This window comes from Setaria viridis, chromosome 2, assembly GCF_005286985.2.
Source record: "Setaria viridis chromosome 2, Setaria_viridis_v4.0, whole genome shotgun sequence".
In the NCBI taxonomy this organism is placed as follows: domain Eukaryota; kingdom Viridiplantae; phylum Streptophyta; class Magnoliopsida; order Poales; family Poaceae; genus Setaria; species Setaria viridis.
In genome coordinates, this window is record NC_048264.2 from 12,055,969 (window position 1) to 12,082,637 (window position 26,669).

The following is a 26,669-nucleotide window of genomic DNA, read 5'->3' on the forward strand; positions in this document are numbered from 1 at the left end:
GCCTTGCGGCGAGGGGTCGGTCACGTCCGACCCCTTGCGCCCGAGGTCGGGCGAGGCGGAACCTTGCGGCGAGGGGTCGGGCACGTCCGACCTTAGGACCCTGGGTCGGGCGAGACGAAGTGAAATATTTCCTGTCCGTGCCAAGTCGGCGGAGATCACTGTCGTCGCAGGTGGGCCCGAGCCCTTATGACCGTTGTTTAAGGAGTATAAGGAGGTCGTTAATATTTCCCCCAAACACGTTCATACAATTGTCCCGCTTCCCACCGCTTTTACAAGTGAGCAATTTCCTCTCCCGCTCACAAACGCTCTACCATGATCTTCTATGACGGCTCCAAAAACCCTCGCTGAAGGCCAGGGTCTCGAAGATAACATCTTAACAACGCCGCCAAGCCATGAACGACAGCAAGCATCTGTAGTGTAGGTAGGCCAGTCCATAGAGGGACCCGTGCAATTTCAACCTTTCTTGCTCTCATCTTTTCTGAAGAGTTGCATTTCTGTCTCTCACCTCGCATGCAATCTCAAGGGCCGATTTTGGTGTTGCAATTGAACACCTGAGTTGTTACAACTATTGCTTACGAGTGCTGCCAAGCATTCATATTCCATCAGTAAGAACCAGCACAAGAAAACGAACAAAGGTAGCAATGATATCATGCAGCAGACGGAAAATCATTCTATTCTTCCAAACATGGCGAGTCCCTTAAACCTACAGAGTTGGTAAAAAAGGGAAAAGAAAACTTCGACCCTACTACATACCATTGTACGGCGCCAATATAAAAGCAGCGAACCTACCTAGGCGGCCACGAACGGCAGGGGCAACTTCATGTATGCTTTATCCAATTGGGAACGCTACAAAACGAACATCCAAAACACACTCAATTACACACAGAATGTGCTCGATTCCAAGATGGCTTGTGCCGAGAGGTCCGATCGCATGCGACTGGTGCCGAGAGGTCCGATCGCATGCGACTGGTCTCAGCTGGCAGGTTCTGGGGCTGGCTCTGAGGCGGTTGGTGCAGGTCTTTGTTGAAGGAGAGGAGAAAGCGCCTTCACAACAATGCTCATGTTGGGCCTGAACTCTGCTTCGTATTGCACGCATAGAGCTGCCACTGCAGCGAGCTGCAGGTGAGTCAGAAGAAATTACGTCAGTAATGGCATGCTCATTAGGAATTAGGATGCCCAAACTGAATGTAAAATATCATTTCAGTGACGTGAGTCTGAGGGGGGAAAAAGGGTGACCTTAGCAACTCCCTTTGGAGGATATTCTCCCTTCAACCTGGGATCTACACATTGCTTGACCTTGTCTTCACTTAATCTTGGAGTAGCCTGAGAGAAAAAAATGCACATAAAAGAAGTAAGCTATGGATATTTCCCTACCTTTTATTATCTGGGGTATTCTCCCCAATTTCTGACCAGATACTTCTCACTTTTCAGTAAGATTTGGTACCCAGATACTAATTGGTTGATGGATAGAACCCAATACTGGATCGATTTGTTTCTGTTTAGTTTTATCTCAATTAAATGAATAAACCAATTTCCCAAGTAACGTCTAACCCACTAGGCTATTTTGGAGAAACCATTTCAGTAGGGCAATAGCAGTATCCAGTCCTGGCTATCTAATTAATTACTACCATGATATCAAATAATAAAAATCAAACACGTTACTCCATATGCATCCCAACATGGTAACCATTACATATCTTGTAAATGGCGCTACGTTTTCTCACACCCCTATTTTTTCTACATTTTATGCTTCAATGATACCAGTTGATACGTAGAGCACTTGATGGGGGGTAAATATATTATACTGAATTGTACATGCGTAACCATTCTTCAGCCTGTTAGCAAAATGACTTACCCAAGTGACTAAACTTTGTTGTCCTCGAGGCATTGTGTGATCTACTGGTTTCCTTCCAGTCAAAAGTTCTAAAAGGACTACACCAAAGCTATAGACATCGCTTTTCTGTGTCAGCTGGCCAGTCATAGCATATCTGTACCAAGTAGGGCCAAATTTAGAAAGGCAGCTAGAAAAGCAGGGATTTTAAAATTTCTTAAATTCATGCAAAGAATAAAAATACTATTGTCACTGCAATATTGCAACAGAAATCATTGATGTTGCTATATTTATATTACTGTAACCCTACCATTACTTGACTAAATAATAGTTATGAAGCATGGAATAATGAAGATTACGAACAGATTGACAAATGTAGTCAAGCAAAAACAATCAATCAAGGGCAAAACAAATATAACTTTGATATTTAAATGCCTCTACCTAACATAATTTTCCCTATACTACGCAAAGAAAAGGAATGTCAGTATCCTGGATAGAAAAAGAAAATGAAATAATACATGAATGATGCATAGCCCATATTATCTTGGGCATGCTATTGAAATCAAGAAAATGCAACGAAGTAGGTGCTGAGCCTCTTGCCTCAAATTTTCATCAAGAAATTATGTGAGTGAATCCTGACATGATAACATTGCAGATAGGGAAAACAGCCACAAAAAGTGGGGATGCAATAAAAGGTTGTTCACTAGGTATAAGTAGGTTGTTGACCAATAAAATGACACTAATTTAGCTTGCAATGTTAAGTTCTGTAAAGGCTCCAGAATGTGTACTAAATGCAGTTTTTGTAATAAGTCGGGTAGGAAATCCAATAGCATATGGCCGATAACATATTCAGGTGGCTTGCCAGGAAGTCAGAACACATTCTTTTGACATACTGGTGTAGTTGTTCAACATTCTTAAAATGAAATATTCACTCAAGATACTGTAGTGTTTGGGCCAAACCTAGAAGGCAGCTGGGTAGAATGTTGGTACTTTTTGAAATATTGTTGATAAAAGAGAGACTACAGGCCCGAACATCAGCAGAAGTTCAGGTTCAATACTTGATTCCACATGGAATTCAACATTTGATGTCAGTTCAACAAAAACTACTCTGATTGCTCATTGTAATAAATTACCATTGCCTCAGTGAGTATAACCAGTGTAAAAACGATCCCTATGGTGGTGCCATAGAAGCAACCATTGCATACAGATGAAAGTTCAAGTAGTTTCATAGCTATGTCAAAATATAATGAGATACCCAATTTAAGCGGAGTGAAATTGATGTAATATATAGTGGAAAATGGCTACTGAAAACTGTGGTGGTTTAGACAAAATAACCTAGATAGTCATTGCCTCATTAATATATCGTGGTGGTGAGTAGTTTTTTAGGTTATGTAGCCGCAAATGATTTATGAGACATATGTACAGACAACTAAGGTCTGTCATAACGTTCCAAATAAGACTGGTCATCTACCTAGCCAACGTCCAGCTTTATTAGTTGAGCAGGTTCTAAAAATGTTAAGGTCAAGGTCATAAATCTTTATACCTGCAAATGCAAGTCTTACAAGTACATGATGACAAGTAGGCAATTACAAGCCAATGTGTATCCTCATAGGCAGGTATAAGTCAATGTGTAATTATGTACATAGACAACATCTGGGGGGAAGACCTAGGCTTTTATCCATAGCTACATATGTAAATGATTGTGGGCAACAAAAGTGACCCTAGGTTTACTAGCATGTAATACAGTTACACATACATTCACCTTGACTTGATTCATAGCACCAGGCATTAGTTACATATTATATTTAGTAGGGAAAAGATCCATGAGATGTTCTGCATTTCGTGTAACCATTGTACACATAAATAATTTTCTGCTCAACAGAATGATGAAGAGTACTGGTTAGGGTAGCCATTATCTTTCGGTAGATGCTGTATATCATGGGCTTGCAATATGATTTTTTTAAAGAAAAAGATGTGCCTTCATCAGCTTGTGTGCGTGTGTGCTTCTCAAGTGCCACAGAAGGACTTTGAACTATGATAACTTAAGTAACAGAACTACCAGTATTATATTTCACAAATAAAAATGCCTTTTCATCCATAGCAATCAACCAGATGAGCGTGGGAAGATATGTAGCCAATAATATGAGCACAAACTACCAGTTAAATCACTAAAACATATAAATCATTAAGCCAACAGTTAGGGCTTAACCAAACTAATGCAAATGCTACAATATTATAGTTGGTTCAAGAGATATGAATTATGACTGAAAAATTGCAGTGAGTAACATTAATGAAAATAAATGTGCTACACAGGAAAGCATTATTATGAATTAGGGTATTAGACAATTACTCTGGTGCATGATATCCAAAAGTTCCCAATACACGAGTTGAATGGAGGCGAGCTGCCATATCTGGTGCTTGATTTAAAAGATTGAAGTCTGCAATTTTTGCCTTGAAGTCCTCAAACAGCAGTACATTGCTTGATCTGATGTCCCGATGGATGATTGAAGGCTGAACCTTCTCATGCAGATATTCTATGCCTTTTGCAGCCTCAATAGCAATTTTGACCCTCTGCATCCAGTCAAGCACAGGTCCAGGCTGTGCACCTTGAACACCTTTTCTTCCTGTTGTATAAAGGAATATGATGGAGGTCCATTACATATGAGCATGACACCCTAAAGAATATACTGGATATACATGTGGCATGAATATGATACTAGATGCTTAACGCCTTACCATGCAAAACATCATGAAGCGAACCCATGGTTGCAAATTCATATGCCAGTATACGGTAATTTCCCTCCACACAGTAACCCAACATCTCAACAAGATTGTCATGTTTTAGCTTTGATGCCAGTGAGACCTGCAACACAGAAACATTATACATTATTTCATGCTTTTCCCTTCTGACATTATCATCATGGTATGCGGAATATGAACAGAAAAAAAGCAAGAAGCTTCATGTCCTGTGGGTGCTCACCTGTTTCAAGAACTCATCATTAGGTTCATTTTCAGATGCATCGAGTTTTTTAACTGCTGCTTGCCTCCCATCATCCAAAGTGGCATGATATACTCGTCCGTAAGAACCTTCACCAATCAGGGCACTCGATCCAAAATTATCAGTCTTTTCTTTCAAGTCATCCAATGACAATTCAGGGACATCAATTGTAGGAGGGGAGATCTCTGGCTCAGGTTGAGTAACAGGAGGCTTCGAAGATTTCTGCTTCGCTGAAAAGATAAAAACTAAATCAGCAAAGAATCAACATGTAAATGATGTAATTTTGAATATGAACCTTAACATGTAGGTCTCAAATTTGTTATTCGAATAGATTGTAGCAGAACACCTAGAAACTTCCGTTTAAATAGAGAACCGAGGCAGTCATATATGAGACAAGAAAAATAAAACTTTTGAAAACAAGGAAGTCATAATAGATATGTATTATGAGCAAAATGTGAATTGGCACCCTTAAAAAGAAAGGGTTCATTTGTGTAGCCCAAAGGCCAAAAGTAGCCTGTATGACATAAAATAGAGGAATGGCATTCCAATACTTCTTCGTCTACCTACCTAAATAACTGTGTACACATTTATAAGAGTGTGCAAAAATTTAATACATGAAACACAATGATATTGGAAAAGCATGCATTTGATGAGAGCAATCATTATTGTATCCATGAATTTGATCTGCATAAATTTGATGCAAGAAACAACATGATGATATTCTTGCATAATCAAGTTGCTATCCGTCTCCAAAGTAATATCTGAATCTACCTTAAGTGTATGTGCATCCAGCAACAACGTGATTCATATTAAAAACCGGAAAATTTTAGTGAATCGCCAGGAAATTGTTTTCAGATACTATTCAAACTGAATATGAGCAACTAAGTTCATTGTTGCACTGGAATTCACAACACTTAATAAACAAGAAAATAAAAGCAAGCATCGAATGTAAGCAACGTACGGTCTATCTTATTGCTCTGAGCCTTGGACTGCTCCTTGTTGTGCCCATCTTCCTCATCATCGAAGTGGCAGTTACAACAAAACCACTGCCTCATATCGCTGTCCCGTCGCCTGTTCACCACTTCAGCACATGCAGCAAAACACAAAAAGGGAGTTAGCCATAAATAGTAACGTCAGAAGAAGGCATTCGTCATTCATCTACTGCAATCACTCTGCGACTAGGTACCAGAGTACAACACCCATCCCCACCTGTCCATACTCAACACACCAAGTAGGACGAAGGCCTTACCTCTTGTTGATGTGCGAACTAATAACAAACTTGTTCAGATAAACAGGACGCCGGCCGGTAGTACTGCTGCTCTCTAAATAACTTGAATAAAGCTAGCAGTACCGTTCTATTTCTCTTTCAGGGTGGGTTTGGGGCCTATCCATTCCAGATATTATTGAGGTGAGTGAGTGCAGGGACGCGGGTCGCTTTCAGCCAGCCTTTTCCAGAAGCGCGTGGAGAGGGGCGCATCCGGCAACTAGAAGGAGATTCGAGGAAAAAATTCCTCTACCGGGAGACCCAGTACCTGCACCATCGCCAGGCGGCGGTCTCCGGGGTCTCCATCCGCCCCCAAAACAATCGAAGAAGGAAAACTACTTCGCCGCGCAGCAACCAAGCAAGCAAATGCAGCAACCACGAAGGGGATTGGATTGGATTGGATTGAATTGGATGGACTGGAGGAGCATCCGCGCATCCCGCAGGAAAGGAAGGCTTGGATTCGAGGGGACGCAGCAAGGGCCTATTCAAAACCAAACTAATCCCAACCCGGAAAAGGAAGCAAGCAATCAACCAATCCGTGAAGCGCGTTAGGGATTCCTTACCAGCGACGAACGGAGAACCCAATCGAGTTCCGGTCGGAGGGATGGGTCCTCCCACCCGCGCCGGCCCCCGCGAGGAGGAGGAGGAGGAGGAGGATAGAGCAGGAGGAGGAGGGGTGGCGCTGGCGATGCGTGCTCGAGTGAACTGGAGTGCGGGGGGTGGAGGGAGGGGAAGAAAGAGGGGAGAGAAAGGGTGCGACCGCGGTGTGAACCTGCGGGACCACCGCAGACCAGACAAGCGGGCGAGCCGGCCGGAGCTGAAGTGCCCCTTGTTTTTCTTTTTTTTTTCTTATATATAAAAATCTTTTTTTTGGAAAGGGTAAAAAATCTTTGGACGGCGGAGGAGGAGCCATTGAGGCAAAAGCTGTCGATCGGCGGCCTTGAAGCCGCCGCGGGCGGTGGGAAGGGTTGGCTCATTGGCTGCATGAAGAATTAGCACACGTTTTCTACACTCTACAAACCTATACAATCCGGCTTTAACATGAGCAAAAGCATGTACACGACGGCGCTGATCTCCGATAGAGTTTTGCTTCGGGAGCACCGGTCTTCGTAGAGCTTACGTGATAAAATGATAGCAACACAGTACAATTATAACTTGGGAGTAGTGAAGCTTCGTGGGTACCGATCTTCGTAGAGCTTACTTTATGAGTGATAAGATGGTAGCAACACAATACAATTGTGACTTGGGAGTAGTGAATGATCCATATTTGAACGGCGTGAGGTAACGGTGAGATAGAATTATTCTGATGGATATAGTCGTGAGTGCGTAAGATGAGCGATTGAGAGAAGACTACCATGCGGGAACATTTGAGAATACGAAAAGTTGAAGAAGAAAGGCATGGGCACCTGTCTCCGTAGAGCTTACTTTATGGGTGATAAAATGGTAGCAACACAATACAATTATGATTTGGGAGTAGTGAATGATCCATATTTGAACGGCGTGAGGTAATGATGAAACAGAATTATCCTGATGGATATAGTCGTGAGTGCGTAAGATGAGCGATTGAGAGAAGACTACCACGCGGGAACATTTGAGAATACGAAAGGTTGCAGAAAAAATGCATGCCATGTTGACATTAGATGCTAATCAGACAGCTAAAGACATCAATCGAAAGAAAAGGACGGTTGACTAATGGATATTATCGTCATCTTTAAAAAGAGTATTTCAGTTTAACTCTGTAGACCACAAGGAGCCATTAATATTGAAATTCTTATAATTTCTCGGAGTAGGTGCCCGAAATTGTTCGACGAAGGTTCTTAAGAAAACTTCATTTCCAAATTAGCTTAGAAAACATATTTTTCATACGTACCTTTCTCTCCATTACAAGTGGGCTTTTTCGGCTTTACTGGCTTGCTCTCCGAACCCTCATATTGGGCCTGCTAAGCTTCATTGCCTCCTAAGCCTACTCTTTCATTATTCTTTCCTCTTTTACTTCCTTTTATAATTTTGGTCCTAGTTTTTATTAGTGCTAGATTACTCCCCTCCGTGTCCGCTAGCGTAATTTATTTTTTTATTTTTTTTCTTTTTTTCCTTTTCTCCCACTTCCTTCTTTTTTCTGAGTGTAATAATAGATGCAACATGCTATTATTTATTTACTTCTGACGAATCACATGTGATTTCGTTTCTATATACGGGTGCGATATTACTTTTATTTCAGATTCTGTTTTCAAATTTTGATCCAATATTTTTATTTAATACAGCTATTTTGAAGTATTTTATTTAATATTTTGAGGGTTTATGCAACATTTAATTTCTTTTTTTACATGGCCAAGGATGCAATGAGGAGCCGTATGTACTGCCCCGCAACGTAACTTTCAGTAAAATTTAGCTTCAAAATAGGAAAAAAGGTCACTCTCTATTTTCTTTCTTTTTTTCGTTTTCAATCAAGTGATTTTAAATTCTCTTGCGCCACATGGAGCTTAGCTTGTATTTTCTTAGATTTATTCAAGGAATTATCAGTGGTGATGTGCTTGTCGTCAGTGAGGCTCCTGTGGTGATTTACTCAGTCTTAAGATATGTTGGATTAGTCTCTTGGATGTGCTAAGGACAGTGTCATGTGAGTGTATTCATAGGGGTGAGCATGCCTACGTGCAATGTAGGCATCTGCACATGTACTGCATTTTGAAAAATAAAACTCCCCTAGTGTCAAGCTTTTTTTTCTTTTCTTTTTTCAGCTCTTTTTTTGTCTATCTCTTTTTTTCCAAATGTACAAAAGATATAAACCGAAAAGGAGTATGAAAAAGGGCTGAATATGCAAATTTATACAGTTCTTTAAGGCCAACCTTGCAATGTTTTTATTACAGAGGTCATGCTCCTCCTTGCTTGGAGCACCTGTATGCATTTATAGAAAGATGCAATCTTCAACAATATTCGGCCCTTAGTGGACAGTTGCAAAACAAAATTTCATTGCAAGGTTGACCTTAAAGAACTGTATAAATTGCTGTGGTTGTGCTACCTGTGGCACCTACATGCCAACAACGTTCCAGCATTCAGAATTTCTTGGAGCTGACAAACATAGGTGATGATACTGGGCGGATCCCCAACTAGGCCCGTAACCATAATAGAGAGGGGTAACACATGACAACTAGGAGTACTTCATTACAACTTACGACCAGCCAAATAAAGAGATAAAATAAAGGCCCCCAAGACTCTAGAGCTACGTACTACTTCTTGTTCCTCTTTACCCACCAGCTTCTTGTGAGTTATACTGAGTTATACTTGGGGTCGTTGAAACCCCTTGCCAGTCCACGTTCGAAGCCTAGTACCCCTTCTTAAGACAAAGCCCAGGGAGCGTCTTCCCCGTGAGGTCGAGTTTTTTTTCCTCTTTACTCCAAGAAAGAGCTTTGCAAGAGCACACCATCTTCTAGTGGATAACCCCAAACACTAGCACAGTAAGGGCTTCTAGTGATAATTTTAAATGGTTTCTATCATCGGTATTGTAATTAACCAACACATCTAAGCAACGGTAGAAATTGTGATTACAACAGCTGGTTGCAAAACAATCAGTTTGTGAGTTGTGACATAAACGGATGGGTTATCTGTGGTTGTACCATTTCATTTTTTGTCACTGGTACAAATACAATTAAGAACTAAATCTGAATTCATCAATGCAGATATAAATCAATCACATGCAGATGCTGGGTTGAAATACATAACATACTCCATTCTTTGAATGGCCACGCATTTACTGTGTTTGTTTGTGCATGAAAACAATAGAAACATATTTTAAAGTAATCGCGAAACACCGTCACCCAACAGCTATATTCAGTTGTCTAGAAAATGAAATATAAATCATGAAAACTAAGATATTTGATATAATTCCCTTAGTTATTATACAATATATTAGATACGCTTTAAACTTGAGTCAAATTGAATTTCAACTTCTGTATCAGCTCAAGGGTGTTTCACTTTTTGTACCCTAAAGCTTCGGTTTTCATTGTATATACAATATTTTTCTAAGGAAATTAAAGTTTTTGCCAAAGGTAGTAAAAGAGCAAAAGTTTGCAAGCTGTAGGACCATAAAAGTGTGGAAACATGTAAACACTGCCTCTCTGACATTTGGACTCAAATGAGACACCCTCAATATATAGCTCGATTATCTTTTGTGGTCTTTAGAGAAAGTTCTTGAGTGAGTTTATCGACTATAATTGTACATATTTGAACCTAATAAACCTTTATGCATCCCATTACCATTTTTGTAAGCTATGAGCTAGGCAGACCATGGTATGTGGTCAAATATATATTAGCTTAGCTCTGAACAAAATTTTGTAACATATAAAAGGAACACCATATTTGTTGCATAAATGCAGGCATCTATTGCCATTCACCTAGTCATCGGTCGACATGCATTTATATATATACACCACTTCCAACGAATGGAACGGTCCTTCGCAGTTTCGATGTTCATATATATAGGCCTCCCATCTCTTTGCAACCCTTAGCATCTGTCATCTCACTAGTCAAAAATCTTCTCTATTGTGGGAAGGTTTCATAGCTAAAACGGAACCTTTAGTTTCTTCCCTCTAGGTTTGAATACGAGGTGCTAAACTTTAGTAGGGTCACATCGGATGTTCGGATGCTAATTAGGAGGACTAAATATGAGCTAATTACAAAACTAATTGCACGGATGGAGTCTAATTCGCGAGACGAATCTATTAATGCTAATTAATCCATCATTAGGAAATAGTTACTATAGCACCACATTGTCAAATTATGGTCAAATTATGGACTAATTAGGCTTAATAGATTCGTCTCGCGAATTAGACTCCATCTGTGCAATTAGTTTTGTAATTAGACTATGTTTAATACTTCTAATTAATATCCAAATATCCGATGTGACAGGTGCTAAAGTTTAGCAGAGGTATCCAAACACCCCTCAGTTGATTTCTCTTTTTATTCATTGTACTAGTTTTCTATATATGTCAGTTAAGCATGGCTCGTCAGGTTTCGACATTCTGTCCACATATATGTGACCAATAGTGTGTGTTCTGGGTTCCTAATGAGTGGCATCCGGAAGAAAAACGAGATAGGATCGAATACGGTGTGAGGCCTGGGGGCTGTGTTATGGAGATTGTATGGAGCCTCTCGCTGATACCTACCATTTACTTGTGGAGCGACAAGGACAGCGGACAGCCCCCAGCCCCAGGCAGATCGAGCCAGGATCATGAAGGGTGTTCCATCATGAAGCACGCATCATCAGTGCCACAAGGAGAGAGCATGCATCCCAAACCGCTATTGCCTATTAGCCCTTTGCAGCAACATCTTGAAACGGAATTTGCTCTAAAGCATTTAATCCCTCCGACAATTCATATTCTTGCTCACTCCTTCCTCGACACGAATTAACCTCAGATATTCTCCCAAGACCACTTATATGCCCCTAATCGATATTTAATAGCATCCCGTTAGAAAATATGTTTCATTTTAGTTTTGCACAAACAAACATATTGGAAATAGTAGTAAACAAATGACTTGGTCGATCGCTCCTTGAGGAGCCACTTGGTAGTTAACACAAATTCATGCTTCAAATCAGCCTGGACCTCCTTACTTTCTCCCCATCATAGGTGAATGCCTTTCTCCCCCATCGCATATGGGCTTTTTTGCTTTAATCGACTTGCTGTCCCCAAAATCCTTCCATTCGCATTGGGATTCTTCGGTGAATGGGCATCCTACTTGTGTCAAGATTACTCTTTGATTGTTCTTTCCTATTTTTTTCCCTACTTTTGTTCTATTTAATTTGTTTGCATCTCTGGTTTTGATCGCTAGTGTAATAATCTCTTCTATCTTACTGTCATTATTGCATCTTATTTATTTTTCTTTATATCTTTACTTTTTTGTTGTTTCACCCTTTTGATGATTTATGTACCCTTTTATTGGTTGACCTGCTATGTCTATCTTTTTAGAGTGGATGTGGGATTAGTTTCATTTAATATTTCTTTAAGTTTTTATTTATTTTTTGTTTTAATGCAACTATATGGAAGTGTTTATTTCAAGTATTTACGCAGCCTTTGTTTTCATCAATTGTCCTTTTCTTTGCATGGAGCAGGCAAGCAACCTTTGGTACTATCTCACTGATATGTATCTTTCATCACAATTATAAGTCCGTAAAAGGAGAGATATCTCTATGTATTTTGTTTTTTCCTTGTGTCTCAAATGACTTTAATTTGTTTCCTTTGCCACTGAGTACGCTAGAATCCACTACTGTAGTGCCTTGATGACAAAGACAATTTTAGAAAGAGAGGATATTTGTTGCTCGAGCTGCTTTGGGTTCTCCCATTAACGTAATTGTGCATCCAGCGGATACAACTGCTCGGGTGCATGGGAGCACCCGAAGCAGCTGGAGCACCAGATCTTCTCTCTCTTAAAATATGTATGAGGCTGCAGTTGTGAAGGTTGGTTGTGTGATCATCAATTTGATAACTTTCTTCCATCAATTTGTATCACCAAGGACACTAATGGCAGCGATGTTCCACCTAAGTAGCTATCAACAGGGATGTAACTGCGATCCGTATAAGCCTTCAATCCTGCATCCAATGGCGGTACCTAACTCCAATTTCCATAGATGCGGCCAGTACACTACTTTGAAGCTCTGACCAAATATTGTAAAGCAATTATTCGCCACCAAATTTAGTCGCATGCGTATATTATATATGTCGAATTCCTCTCACTCGTGAAGCGCAGCCACATTCCTCGCTACTTTCCCTCTTAAATCCACTATTGATCAGTACCTTCACTACTAGAGAATTTACCTTCCATCCAACCCTTTTTATCCAAGTTGATTTTAAACCCAGAACTACCTTTAGTCCCGGGTAAAAAATGAGCCACCAATGGCCACTGACGGGGGGAGCTTTAGTCCCGATTGGAAAGTCCAACCAGGACTAAAGCCCCCTAGTCCCGGTTGTAACGGCTACTGGGCTGAAAAAAATCTGACGACCCCCAGTCCCGGTTGGTTGGAATCCAACCGGGACTAAAGCGGTCTCTCTCCACCGGTGGCAGGCACCAGCACTCTCCCTACTTATCTTCTCCTAACGCAGGCCTCCTCTCCCTTAATTTCTATCTCCTCGCGCATGTCTTTTCTCTTCTTCCTATCTTCCATTCTCCTCCTCTCCTATCTTCTTCCTATCTTCCAGGTGGAGTGGCGGGCCGACGCGGGCTAGCAGCGGTCGGCGAGCGCAGGTGAGTGGTGGCAGGCGAGCGGGCGGCGGCCGGCACGCGGCCTCTTTTTTTTATTTTTTTGGAACCTTTTTATCCCAGTTAGTTTAGTCCCGGGTGAATGACCGGGACCCGGGACTAAAGACAACACCTTTTGTCCCGAGTAGATAGTCCCGATTGGATTTTTGGATCTATGTCCCTTACCAACCGAGACTAAAGGTGAGTTTTCCAGTAGTGGTTGTTCTTTGTTTCGTTGGATAGTATGCGCATTGCAACTTACGAACTATCTTGATACACAGCAATGCGGCAATGCGATGTATTGGAATGCGCGGCATCAATTGAACACCTTTGACCATTTCATATATATAGCTTGCTTGGCATTTTGGCAGAGCCATGACGGAATTTATTGCTTCATGTCCGTCTCAAACGGCTCTAGTTCATTAGCAAAAAGACAATAATGCACTGCTTGGAGAATTATCCATTCCATGCACGTGGATGGACAGGACCTTGGCATTGTCATGTGGTATAGAAATAGGATTGGGACGCCGAATATCATTAGAACCGTACCATATGTTTATGTCTGCCCAAAAGAAGTTCATTTTACGTGGAATAAGTTATTCTTCACCTCTGGAAATTTTTTGCTGACTTTGAGCTTTGTTACTAAAATGCGAATCACATACAAAACTTATGTGTCAGAATAATGCATGCTAGTGGTGAAAGGGGGTGCTGGAATGCCACCACCTTGATGATTGGATCCTGGTCGACCAAGTTCTAGTAAGCCAAACCCAAAACCAGCATTCTTTTATAAATAATCCGAGTGGGATTGTCACCAATAATGAAGCAATAATGAAGCGAACATGAAGACCAAGAAAACATTTCAATGATATGCCGCTTCTCTCTTTCTTTAAATTGAATGCGTGGGAGAGCAGAACTATTTATCCGTGATCCGTGACGAGCACTTGTGCATTTTGACAGCCTTATGGCGTTGTTCCTATGCCGTCATCTGGAACTTTTGTATTATCGGACATTAGTATGTGCAATGAAATCAAAATGTTAGTGTTAGTATACACTACTGCAAAATTAAGCATTTGTCCCGAGGCTCAGTACCGATTACATTTTAACCCGGTACTAATGTGAGCATTAGTACTGAGCCTAACGACTAGTTCCCCAGGCTAGCCCCATGAGCCCCTTTAGTACCGGTTGGGGCATCAACCGGTACGAAAGGGTCCACATTAGTACCGGTTTGGTTCCCCCACCTGGTGGCACATTAGTACCGGGTGAGGGCACCAACCGGTTCTAAAGTGCACCCTTTAGTACCATTAGTGCCCCCAACTGGTACTAAATTTCTTCTTATATATCCGCCTCCTTCTTCCTCCTGCTCGAGCCATTCACCACAGCTCGAGCTTCACCCTATCCATGGCGCCATAAGGGAGGTGCTTCTGGATTGAAGATCATTTCTTGGGGATTTCACTCATTCAAGTGTTCTAAAGGTAAGAAACTTTATCCTCCCTTTATACATGGTTAGTATACTAAGTTTTATGCTTTAAAGATAAGTAATTTGTGATTTTTTAGAATAAGGTTCAATGGAGAAAATTTTCATTTATACGCATGTGTTATTTAGAGCTCATATTTGTGATTTTTAGAATATCTACAATTTTTTGGATGCTATATTTCGTATTAGTCAAAGATATTGATATAAGGTTAGAGGAATAATTTCATAGTTTAGTATTTTTCAATATGAGCTAAATAAATTATGGCAAATGTGAGCGAGATAAATTGTGGTACATAGAGATAATAAGATGAAATAGAGGCACGTAATTAGTAATATTTAGAATAAGCTACAAAACTCACAAAGTTGACCTCAAAGAGGCAGCCAAGTTTGTCTGCCTTTATGTGAGAAAGTAATTAAGAACACGAATTCCATAAATTTTTGTACTAGTGAAAGATTGTTTGCACGCATTCTTGTTAAGTACAAAGGTTCATGGTACCCTGAGAGGAGTTTCTTTGTGAACAAGAAATGGCACAGAAATGCTGAGCTAAGAACAATGTTTCCTTTCCGAGATAGTAGTCAGCGCTAGAGTGTGAAAGAAATAGTAGTAGATTTGATTAAAATTTCTAGCATACTCGCAAGTCATGTGAGAACCGATGGCATCATCAGGGAGTGCTTACCTAAAATCCTGGAACTGAAAGTAGCTCTCATCCTCATGGAGCGTGAGCCCCTAGTAGTGGTAGTTGTCCCCTTCCTCGTAGAATTGGAGCTCTTCCATGGCGAAGTTGTTGAGGACCAACGCCATTTGAGTTTGTCGTAATGTATCATATTTTTTGGATCTGAAATTTAAATTTTTGTATTTCTATCTAAACCTTCAGTAACATTTGAGTTTAATGGTATTTGTATCATGTTTGTTATGTTTCATGTATAACTTTATGGATGATCAGAATATATTTGGTTCGGTAATACTTTGTAGATGGATCGGCAATGGATGTACAACGTAGACAAACGCTCCATAGAGTACATTAATGGCTTGCATGGTTTTCTCGATCTGGCAGAGTTCAACAAGCCGCCGTCTGGTTTCATTTGTTGTCCATGCTGAATTTGCAAAAATGAGAAGGATTACTCTCCAGAAAGACTATTCACGCCCACGTATACAATTTGGGATTCATACCTAACTATTTTGTTTGGACCAAGCAGGGGAAAGAGGAGTTATGATGGAAGATGATGATGATGAAGAAGATGATAACTACATTCCTGATTGGATTTAAGGAGGTGCCTTTGCAGATGCTGCAATGGGCGAGGCTGAAGAAGAGATGATTGCAGAAGAAGGTCCTATGATGATCTAGGTCAGGTGTTGCGAGATGCAAAGGAAGACTGCGAGAATGTGAAGGAGTCAAATAAATTCGAGCATATATTAGATAATCATAAGAAATTGTTGTACCCAGATTGCAAATAGGGGCACAAAAAGTTAGGTTCCACACTAGAAATGCTGGAATGGAACGTAAAAAATGGAGTTTCTGATAAGGGTTTTGATGAGCTAATGAAAATCATAAACAACATGCTTCCTGAGGGGAGCGAATTGCCGTCGTTAACGTACAAAACAAAAAAGGTTGTTTGCCCTTTGGATTTGAAGGTGCAAAAGATACATGCATGTCCTAATGATTGTATTCTATATCGCGGTGAGGAATATGAGAAATTGGAGGCTTATCCTGTGTGCGAAGCGCTACGTTATAAGATTAGACGAGATGACCCCGGTGATGTTGAGGGGCAGTCCAGCAAGAAGAAAGTTCTTGTGAAGGTAATGTGGTGTTTCCTTGTAGTACCACGCTAGAAGTGTTTGTTCAGAAACAAGGTACATGCAAAGTTGATGCATTGGTATAAAGAAGAACGTAAGCAAGATGAAATGATCGGACACCCCGCTGATGGGTCCCAGTGGAGAATAGTTGACAGAGAATTTCCCGAGTTTGAAAAGGATGCAAGGAACATACAGTTTAGTTTAAATACAGATGGATTTAATCCATTCGGTGAGTTCAGTAGTGGTCATAGCACTTAGCCTGTGACTTTATGTATGTTCAACCTTTTGCCCTGGATGTGCATGAAGCGGAAGTTCATTATGATGCCGGTAATTATCCAAGGCCCAAAACAACCTAGCAATGACATTGATGTTTACCTAAGACCGTTGGTTGATGAACTTTTACTGTCATGGAAGGTAGAAGGTGTACGTGTGTGGGATAAGAATAAAAAGAAGACTTTTAATCTACGAGCATTGTTGTTCGTAACCATCAATGATTGGCCGGCGCTTGATAATCTGTTCAAACAAACAAACAAGGGATATTGAGCCTGCACACACTATTTAGATGATACTTGCAGCATGCATTTGAAACACTATAGGAAGCTCGTGTATACAAGCCATCGTCGATTTCTTCCTGCTAAGCACCCGTTAAGAAATAAAGGAAAGCATTTTGAAGGGGAGGAAGAAAAATGTACTAAGCGTGTTCACCATAGTGGTAAATGTGTATTTTCTATGATAAAGGATCTCAGGATAGTCTTTGGCAAGGGCTCGGTAGCCAACCTGTTCCGAATGATGAGGACGGACATGCACCCATGTGGAGAAAGAAGTCTATATTTTGGGAGTTACCTTATTGGGAAGTCCTTCAGGTCCGTAATGCAATTGATGTGATGCACGTGATGAAAAATCTTTGTGTGAACGTGCTTGGCTTCCTAGGTACATATGGAAAGGCAAATGATACAATTGAAGCATGTCGGAACCTGAAACGTATGAAATAATGAGATGGCCTATATCCGGAAAAGAGAGATGATAGAAATTACTTGCATCCTATCAGGTACACTCTCAGCAAGGAAGAGAAGAAAAGTATGTTTGAGTGCTTGAATAGTATCAAGTTTCCATCGGGCTACCCTTCGAATATACATGCAATAATAAATTTTAAACAGAAGAAATTCGTAAATCTAAGGGCCCATGACTGCCACGTCTTGATGACACAATTGCTGCCTGTTGCACTGAGGGGTATTCTATCAGAGAATGTGAGAATGGCAATCGTGAAGCTATGTGCAATCCTCAACATGATTTCTCACAAGGCAATCCATCCAAACAGTCTACTAAAGCTGCAGAATGATGTGGTGCAATGCCTTGTCAGCTTTGAGATGGTCTTTCCACCTTCCTTCTTTAATATCATGACCCACCTTCTAGTCCACCTTATTGAAGAGATTTTTGTTCTCAGTTCTGTATTTCTACATAATATGTTCCCTTTTGAGAGGTTTATGGCAGCTCTGAAGAAGTATGTTCGTAATCGTGCCCGTTCAGAAGGAAGCATCACAAAGGGATATGGAACAGAGGAGGTCATTGTGTTTTGTGTTGACTTTATTGACTATCTGAGTTTGATTGGAGTCCCTGTATCACGCCATGATGGGAGACTTAAGGGAAAGGGCACACTAGGGAGGAAAGTTCGAATGGACAACGATGAGGATACATGTCGTAAAGAACACTTCACGATCCTGTAACAATCATCCACGGAAGCCTCAGCTGGAGGATCTTCTCACATACTTGAGGACAACCAATGCCACCTCGTGGATGACATCACTAGGAGAGCCCCTTGTGAGCTTGTTACTCCCATGAAAAACAAGCTCATCGTGGTGACTTATGGTGTGGCTGAGCAACCGAGGCAAGGCCAAACACTTCATGGCGTGGAGATTCCGGCTCGCAGTTACGCCAAAGTTGGGGTGGACCGAGTGGTCGACGGATGGGATGACCTGGAATTGGAGATCCTTGGAGGTGACGGGGAAAAGAATCTAGGATAAGCCATCCATGGTTGGATTCTATGGCCCAAGTGTTACATAAGGATTATGCAGCCGAATCTCTCAACCTTGGGATCATCTCCTAAAGGCTCAAGGGCAATATCACCTACGCCATCTGCCAAGGCATCCTCTCCACTACTAGATAGGGATCCTAGCATGAGTCCATTGCAAGATAGGGATCCTAGCATGAGTCCACCTCCCCCTGCTATGAGCTGGCTACATGGCGAAAGACGCCTTCAATTCCACCTACGCGGCTATGAAGAAGTAAAAAAAGTCGAAGGAGAAGGAACCAGAGGCCAAGTACCCATATGATATGACAGACGAGGAACTCCACATAGTAGTGGATGCTAAGGTTAAAGCTTCTTCGCAAGGGAAAAGCTGAAGAAAGATCCACCACTTGATAAGGGTAAACTTCGGGCTTTCATCAGAAGCATGGAGGTGGAGCGAAGGAAACAGCCAGAGAAACCACCGGTATCTGACTACGACAAACAAATAACAAATGCTTTTCAGAAGAAGAAGAAAAGTGGGTCAACTATTCCACAACTCAGAACCCAATCCAATCAATCGATTGCCCCGCTCAAGGTGCTTTTGGAGTTTGATCAGAACCTACTACAATTCGCCAAAGATGAAAATCTCACCCCAGCTCAACTTCGAGAGGAGTATCATGTCCCAAAACACCCTGGGGCTGCTAAATGGAAATATGAGTATGGGAAACTGTCGGGGATACATCCCTAGTACCTGCAAGGAAGGAAGAAGTCAAATTCCTACTAGGATTCCCCTGTAATCCTACTAGGACTCATCCCGTGTAATCCTACTAGGACTCATCCCGTGTAATCCTACTAGGACTCCTCCTTATAATCCGACTAGTACTCTACCCCCTAGAGTATATAAATGAGGGCAGGGGTACCTAGCTCAGCAGGTCACACCTCAACACCCAAGCGCAGGGCGCAATATACAAACACCCCCAAATAGGACGTAGGGTATTACGCTACTCCGGCGGTGCGAACCTGTATAAATCTGTGTCTTGTGTCCTCGCTTTTACCTTCAAGTTCTAGGTCCGGCGATCCCCCGCTACACATTCTGCTACCTCGGGTACCCCTTGGTAGACGTCCGGTATAAATCACCGACATTGGCGCCCACCGTGGGGCCGATCGTCGAGATCATCGAGCGAGCTTGAAGGACCTCATCTTCAAGCCGGCGTTCGCTTTCAAAGCGGGCGCAACCTTCGTGTTCAACTCCTGACTTTGCATCACTGATGGCACTGGGTCCTTCCAATGCTGCATCATCGACAACCAGGAGAAGAAGCGCCTCAACGGCAACTCTCTTCCACAAGAAGTAGAAAATCTCGTCAAGAAAATCGACAAATTAAACCTCGGATCAAGGTTCGACTGCAAACTCGTACTCCGATGGTGACTTCGGGTTCGACCGCGATTCGAACTCGAACTCTGACGGCGGCTACGGGTCCGACTACGACTTGAACTCGGAGTCCGACGGTGACTCCGGGTCTGACTACAACTCGGAGTGCAACGGCGACTCTGGGTCTGGCTACAACTCTGAGTCTAACGACGACTCCGGGTTCGACCGCAACACGGAGTCCGACGGCGACTCCAGCTTCAACTCCGACTCGAAGTCCGACAGCGACTCTGAGTTCGTCTACAACTCGAAAGTTCGACTACATCGCGAGCCCGCCGACGACTACAGGCGGCTCGCCGATGATTTCTTCGACTATGTCGCGGGCACGCCGACGACCACGGTCGGCTTGCCAACGACTCCGTCGACTACAGGCAACTCGTCGACGACTTCAACTACGTTGCGAGCTCGCCAACGACTATGGGCGGCTCGGCAACGACTTCGACTACTCTCCTCAACTACTTTGCTCGGCAACACACTGACGACTACTTCGTCATGACGCTCGCCGACGACTTCTCCGAGTACGTCGCGATGCTCGCCGACTACTACGGGCGGCTCGCCGCCGACTACTCCGACCACATCGCGACGCTCACTGACGACTACTTCCACTACTCATCTCGACTACAAGGCTAGTCGAGGGCGGACTACTCCAACTCCTCGTCTTGACTAAAAAATTAGTCGGGGCAAACTTTGCATCATCGACAACTAGTCAGAATCGCCTCTGACTAGTCGACTTCGTCAACAACCGTTACAGCTTCATCAACGACCATCACGGCTTCGTCAACAATCATCCATGAATCAAGCTAAGTCACTTTTCTAAATTATTTTCCGACTTATTTTCCATTTGCGCGCAACACGCTCTCTACTCGTCGGAAACTCTTGCGCACAACACGCGCTCTACTTGCCGAAGGGCAACAAACTCTTGCGCACAACGCGTGCTCTACTCGCCGGAGGGCAGCAAACTCTTGCGCAATCGCGCAGTCTCTTTCTTATCGCAGCAGCGACTACTATCTCTTTTGTCGTCTCTTAAGGTCACTACTCCTCTTGAGCAGAACACGCCTTAACTCGTGAAAGCCTCAGGTGCATCTGTCACGCCTAAGCCCATACGCGTATACGAGACAACGATCTCACACACGCGGTGGCAATGGCTACCCAGAGACTGAGAGTCTAATCGTAACAGGCTAACTACTCGGGAAGAATATGACCAAAATAAGATCATGACACAACTTCATATTGATCACTGAAGAAATTTCAGCAGTTTCAAAATCCTACAAATATGCTACATAATATACGCATCTTTTCTTTCAGGTCAAGCTTTGGCGACGACGCTCGTCGCGACACCGAGCGTGCCTCCAGAGGCACAAACTAGTTCCCGAACTCAGGGGCTAAGCACCAATCAGTACTCGGAATATCTCCAGTGGCTCAGCTAGCTCCCAGGCTCGGGAGCTGGACGCCGCAAAACCACTCGACGTGACTCCAACGACTTACCTGGCGCACAAGCTCGGGGGCTGGACGCCGCAAGACTACTCGAATGATGACCTGAGTGAAGATTCAAGACCCTCGGGTTGATTATTCAATCAATCCAAGGCTCGGGGGCTGATAAGCTACACCCAAGACTTTTTTCAAGCTGAAAGAAGAAGATTCAAGATTTTGACCCTCAGCCTGATTCTGCGATTCAACCTAAGGCTCGGGGGCTACTCCATATGGAGGGCGACTTTCGCCGCCCTCCATACATGAAGACTACAATATCATGTTGATCAAGACTTTGAGCACACCATAGTCTCATGGCAGCTTTGAGAAGCATTGAAAGATTCAGCCTGACAAAGTACTCGAAGAGCACCAAGACTACTCGGCGAATATCTCAAGACTACTCGAAGACTGCTGCATTCGACTATGAAGCGCTCGGGGGCTTGTCGCGGATACATCCCCAGTACCCACAAGGAAGGAAGAATTCAAACTCCTACTAGGATTCCTCTGTAATCCTACTAGGACTCATCCCGTGTAATCCTACTAGAACTCATCCCGTGTAATCCTACTAGGACTCCTCCTTATAATCTGACTAGTACTCTGCCCCCTGGAGTATATAAAGGAGGGCAGGGGTACCTAGCTCGGCAGGTCACACCTCAACACCCAAGCGCAGGGTGCAATATACAAACACCCCCAAACAGGACGTAGGGTATTACGCTACTCCGACGACCCGAACCTGTATAAATCTGTGTCTTGTGTCCTCACTTTTACCTTCAAGTTCCAGGTCCAGTGATGCCCCGCTACACATTCTGCTACCTCGGGTACCCCTTGGTAGACGCTTGTGTGGCCGCAGTTGGTGGCCCGTTTTCCAACGAAGATGTACAAGTTGCACCGATGGTACATGGAGGCTTCAGCCAATGGTTTATTCGTGCTTGAAGTTCGGATTAGAGATCAACATTGTTTCCATGGGGAAGACATTATAAATGTGCCACTGGGGAACTATATTACCTTTACGATCAAGACGCACTTGACAAGTCACTCATCAGCTCCTAGGTAAGTCTTTAATTTGCTCTAACTTCAAAATCCCCGCTCTAGTCATTGTGCGATGTCTTAACTCCTATTCGATTTTGTATCATGCAGGATGGAGATTCAAACTTGTCGGAGGAAAGGATACTATGACGTAGGCTTTATAGACCCCGATGTTGTAAATGAGTCAACTCCAAGAGATAAATCAAATCGGACATTGAAGAATATATATAAGTTCCTGGACAAGCAACATTACAAGAAGTACATACTACTACCATAAAACTTCAAGTGAGCGTGTTTCCCATCTCTTTCTTTTTCAAACTAGCAGTTAAACATAAGACTAACTAGCTTTGGATGTACAACTTTCATTGGATACTCCTTGTTGTTGTGCCTGATATGAGTGCGGTCTATGTCATGGACTCTTTGAGGAAACCAAAAGATCAATACAAAGACCTCATAGATGTTCTGAACAAAGCATGGGCTCGATTCCGTCGAAATCACATGGGTGAATTCAAGGAGGAACTTTATTGAAAGACTAAATTCCCGGTATGTGTTGAATTTTCACATCTCGTGACACTTCCTTGAACACAATAAATATTTCATAACTTTTTTTACCATATATATAGTGTTTGAGATAGGAGTCGGGGAATAATTTATCGGATACTACGTATGTGAGTTCATCCATAGCTTTGTAGGTCCGAAACATATGACCGACCACGAATTAAGCATACGTATACAAAATTCTTAACAATAAATTAGTTCTAACCGTGGAAACCCATTGATCTACTATATAATAATTTTTGCCAATGACACAGATGATGTACAAGCAGGAAAGAGTCCTCGAGACGGACTGCATCAGGGCAATTCAAGAACAACTCTATGGAGTTTTCTAGACGAGGTAGTAAATCCAATGGGGGAGTTTCATAATGATGGATCAAATATCTACATCACCGTCAGGACTCAGGTTCATAATAGTTGATACAAAATGTTGAACTTGGAAAGTTAAGGCAATATAATATTGTTCATATATGTTATGCACAATATGTCTATATGTATATAATAGTATCTCAAATGTAATATTAAAAATAAATACAACTTTATATATATTAGCGTATTAGAACTAGTATACAAACAAATACGAAATACAAATATAAAATAAAAAAATAGAAAAGAAAATGAGAAAAGAAAAAAAAATGAATTAGTATCGGTTGGGGAGATCAACCGGTACTAATTTGGCTGGCGCCGCGCACGACGTGGCAGGCCTTTTAGTACCAGTTGGTCTAAAGGGACCCTTTAATACCGGTTATTTGACCCGGTACTAAAGGACCCCTTTAGTACCGAATTAACAATACCGGTTGTAAAACCGGTACTAAGGGTGTTACCATTTCCCTAGTAGTGATATATCGCCCGAGCTGGTGTATGAATTCTCATGAAAAAACTAAATTCGTCGTATGAATCCTGGTTGAACGTACAATGAGCTCCATTGTCCGTTCATTCCAAATACATGTAGCTGTCAGCAAGTACCCCAGCGTACACTGCACATCAATGACATGACTGCAGAACTAAAGCTGTCAAGCGACGAGCACAAACTGACTCTCCATCGCACACCGATCGATCTAGCCCTTGTTCACTTCCTACAAAACTTCTAACTTTGGCACTATGCAAAAAGAAGATTCCCTATCACATCAAACTTGCGGTACATGCATGGAGTACTAAATGTAGACGAAATCAAAAACTAATTGCACAGTTTTATTGTACTTTGCGAGACGAATCTTTTGAGCCTAATTAGTCAATATTTGGACAATAATTCACAAATACAAACGAAACGCTACAGTGTTGCTACAGTAATTTGGCACCTCCCAAATTCGCAAAGTAAACAAGGGTCTATACATACTCAGTCACTCACCACGGCACCGGCACTGCGGTAGATATATTTTGTAACCTCCTCCGGGGTACAAGCTGTTGCACCGAGCACGGGCATACTCCCTCCATAAAAAAAAAATACAGTTCTCGCTTCTCGAGAAGTCAAACAATTTTAAAATTAATCAAATTTATACAAAATAATACTAACATTTATGGTACAAAATAAATATTAATAGATTAATTATATAATATATTTTCATAGTAAATCTATTTGGAGACGTGGATGTTAGTACATTTTTATAAATTTGATCAGATTTGAAAATGTTTGACTCCTTTTTTGGGATGGAAGGAACAGGTGCGTAGCCCAAGATACAGCCCACGCATGATCTGCCAGTGTTCCCCACAATAGCTTTGCCAACTAGTTCTGCTGCGTCTATATATATGTTACTCCTCATGTCACAGTTCACATGTTCCACCTTACTATTTCTCTTCCATTATCGATCATTTTCTTCACATGCTACCTACAGCTTGGATAGTTCCTAAGGAGTGAGCTAGCCAGTGGAGGCAAAGTGTTTGTGTGTGCAGTCTTGGATTTGAGAATGGGCGGCGTCAGGAAACCATGGTCTCCCTTGACGGATGCGCTTTGATCTGGCAGCCAGAATATGGTTTTGGAATGAGGCCTCTACAACAGCCAAACCTCGGAGAGCATCAAGGCTAACAGGCTACCCTATCAAAATGGACAATTAAGCTAAGACTACGGACAAAAATAGATAATGATAACTGACTAGTGACTACTATGATGAGCAGGCCTTCGTCAATTTCACAGATACTCGTATGTACTGTTTCCTTTTTAACACAGAAACTAGAATCAGACCCTTTGTTGAAGCCACAGATTTTATAATGCAAGGAGAGAAGACTTCTCACAAAAAGAAAGAAAAAAACTGCTCCCTCCGTCCCAAATTTAGATCGTTTTAGCTTTTCTAGGTGCAAGAAGATCATCTGGAGGGTCCATAAGAACAATGAAGCACAAGAAATGGTGAGGCAGACTGGCAGAGGGCGTAAAGCATATGGTCTTCATCAATCTTGGGGATGCTGAACTCCTGATGTCTCTCAAGCCTATGATATAACAAAGCTGCTGGTGTGGACTTCATGAACTTCTCATCTCTCAACCATAGGACTTCTACTTGTACGTTCTCCTGCTATTTTTATGGAGCGGGGAGATCACAGTAGTATCAGTGAAGGTGTAGCTACTAGACTCTCTGCAATTATTTAGCATATGATGGCCAGCTCACGGTTCACTCTGCTACTGCATAAGTGTGCACCATAACGCGCGTTGGATGTGAAATATAAACCTTTCATTTACCATCCTTAGAGAGATACCGCTAATTATAACCAGGGAGGTAGCTAAGGTACCAAATTCAAAGTATTAATCATGGTATACCTCGTTTCAGTCTAAAATTTCAGAAGGTAGAGATGCACAAATTAGGTAACAAATTTAGCAGATCAATGGAATCGAAACAAGCATGTTTAAACTCTGCTGATCTATGAAAGCGTTTGTTCGTTTATCCAGACAATGAACCATGAACGGTACATCGGACTTGAGAACTAACACAGTTGTCACAGCACAACCGTACATCGAACCATGAACCAAGCAAGTGCTTGCAATTTTCTCGCATCTAAAGTCCCAACACGCTCTATGTATGTCGGTTGCAAGCGATGCATCTCTGTGTTTGCACATGTGCAACCTGATGTCTTTTTGCTCCAGCGTGCCTCATCGCCATGGCATGATCGATGGTGCAATTCATCCTGCTGCCATATTAGTAAGAGATCCGTGAAGAGCACTAGCGCATTGACAGCTTTATGGCATTGTCATCTGGAACTTTTGTATTATCGGACATTAGTATGAGCAATGAAATCAAAATGCTAGTGTTAGTATCACCGAGCTGATGTATGAATTCTCATGAAATAACTAAGGGGCCGTTTGGATACACCCCGCTAAACTTTAGCACTTGTTACATCGGATGTTTGATACTAATTAGGAGTATTAAACATAGTCTAATTACAAAACTAATTGCACATATGGAGTCTAATTCGCGAGACGAATCTATTAAGCCTAATTAGTTCATGATTTGACAATGTGGTGCTACAGTAATCATTTGCTAATGATGGATTAATTAGCCTTAATAGATTGGTCTTGTGAATTAGACTCCATCTGTGCAATTAGTTTTGTAATTAGCTCGTGTTTAGTCCTCCTAATTAGCATCCGAATATCCGATATGATCCTGCTAAAGTTAAG

At 42.0% G+C, this 26,669-nt stretch overlaps 1 protein-coding gene across 4 annotated transcripts; it reads right to left on the reverse strand.

Moving 5' to 3' along the window:
• Positions 1-647: 647 nt before the first annotated feature.
• On the reverse strand, positions 648-6,866 carry LOC117844940 (PTI1-like tyrosine-protein kinase 1). 4 transcript variants are annotated; one of them, XM_034725791.2, is made up of 8 exons: positions 6,657-6,866; positions 5,791-5,900; positions 4,812-5,059; positions 4,568-4,694; positions 4,182-4,455; positions 1,856-1,988; positions 1,237-1,323; positions 648-1,116 (listed from the first exon to the last, which is right to left on the reverse strand). In XM_034725791.2, the coding sequence occupies exons 2-8, from the start codon at positions 5,882-5,884 to the stop codon at positions 973-975; spliced, it is 1,107 nt and encodes a 368-aa protein (XP_034581682.1). In that variant the 5' UTR covers positions 5,885-5,900; positions 6,657-6,866; the 3' UTR covers positions 648-972. The 4 variants fall into 4 exon arrangements, with proteins under 4 accessions (XP_034581682.1, XP_034581683.1, XP_034581684.1 ...); XM_034725792.2 differs by having other exon boundaries at positions 5,791-5,910; positions 6,657-6,865; XM_034725793.2 differs by lacking the exon at positions 6,657-6,866 and adding an exon at positions 6,079-6,224 and having other exon boundaries at positions 5,791-5,910.
• Between the last annotated feature and the right edge of the window lie 19,803 nt (positions 6,867-26,669).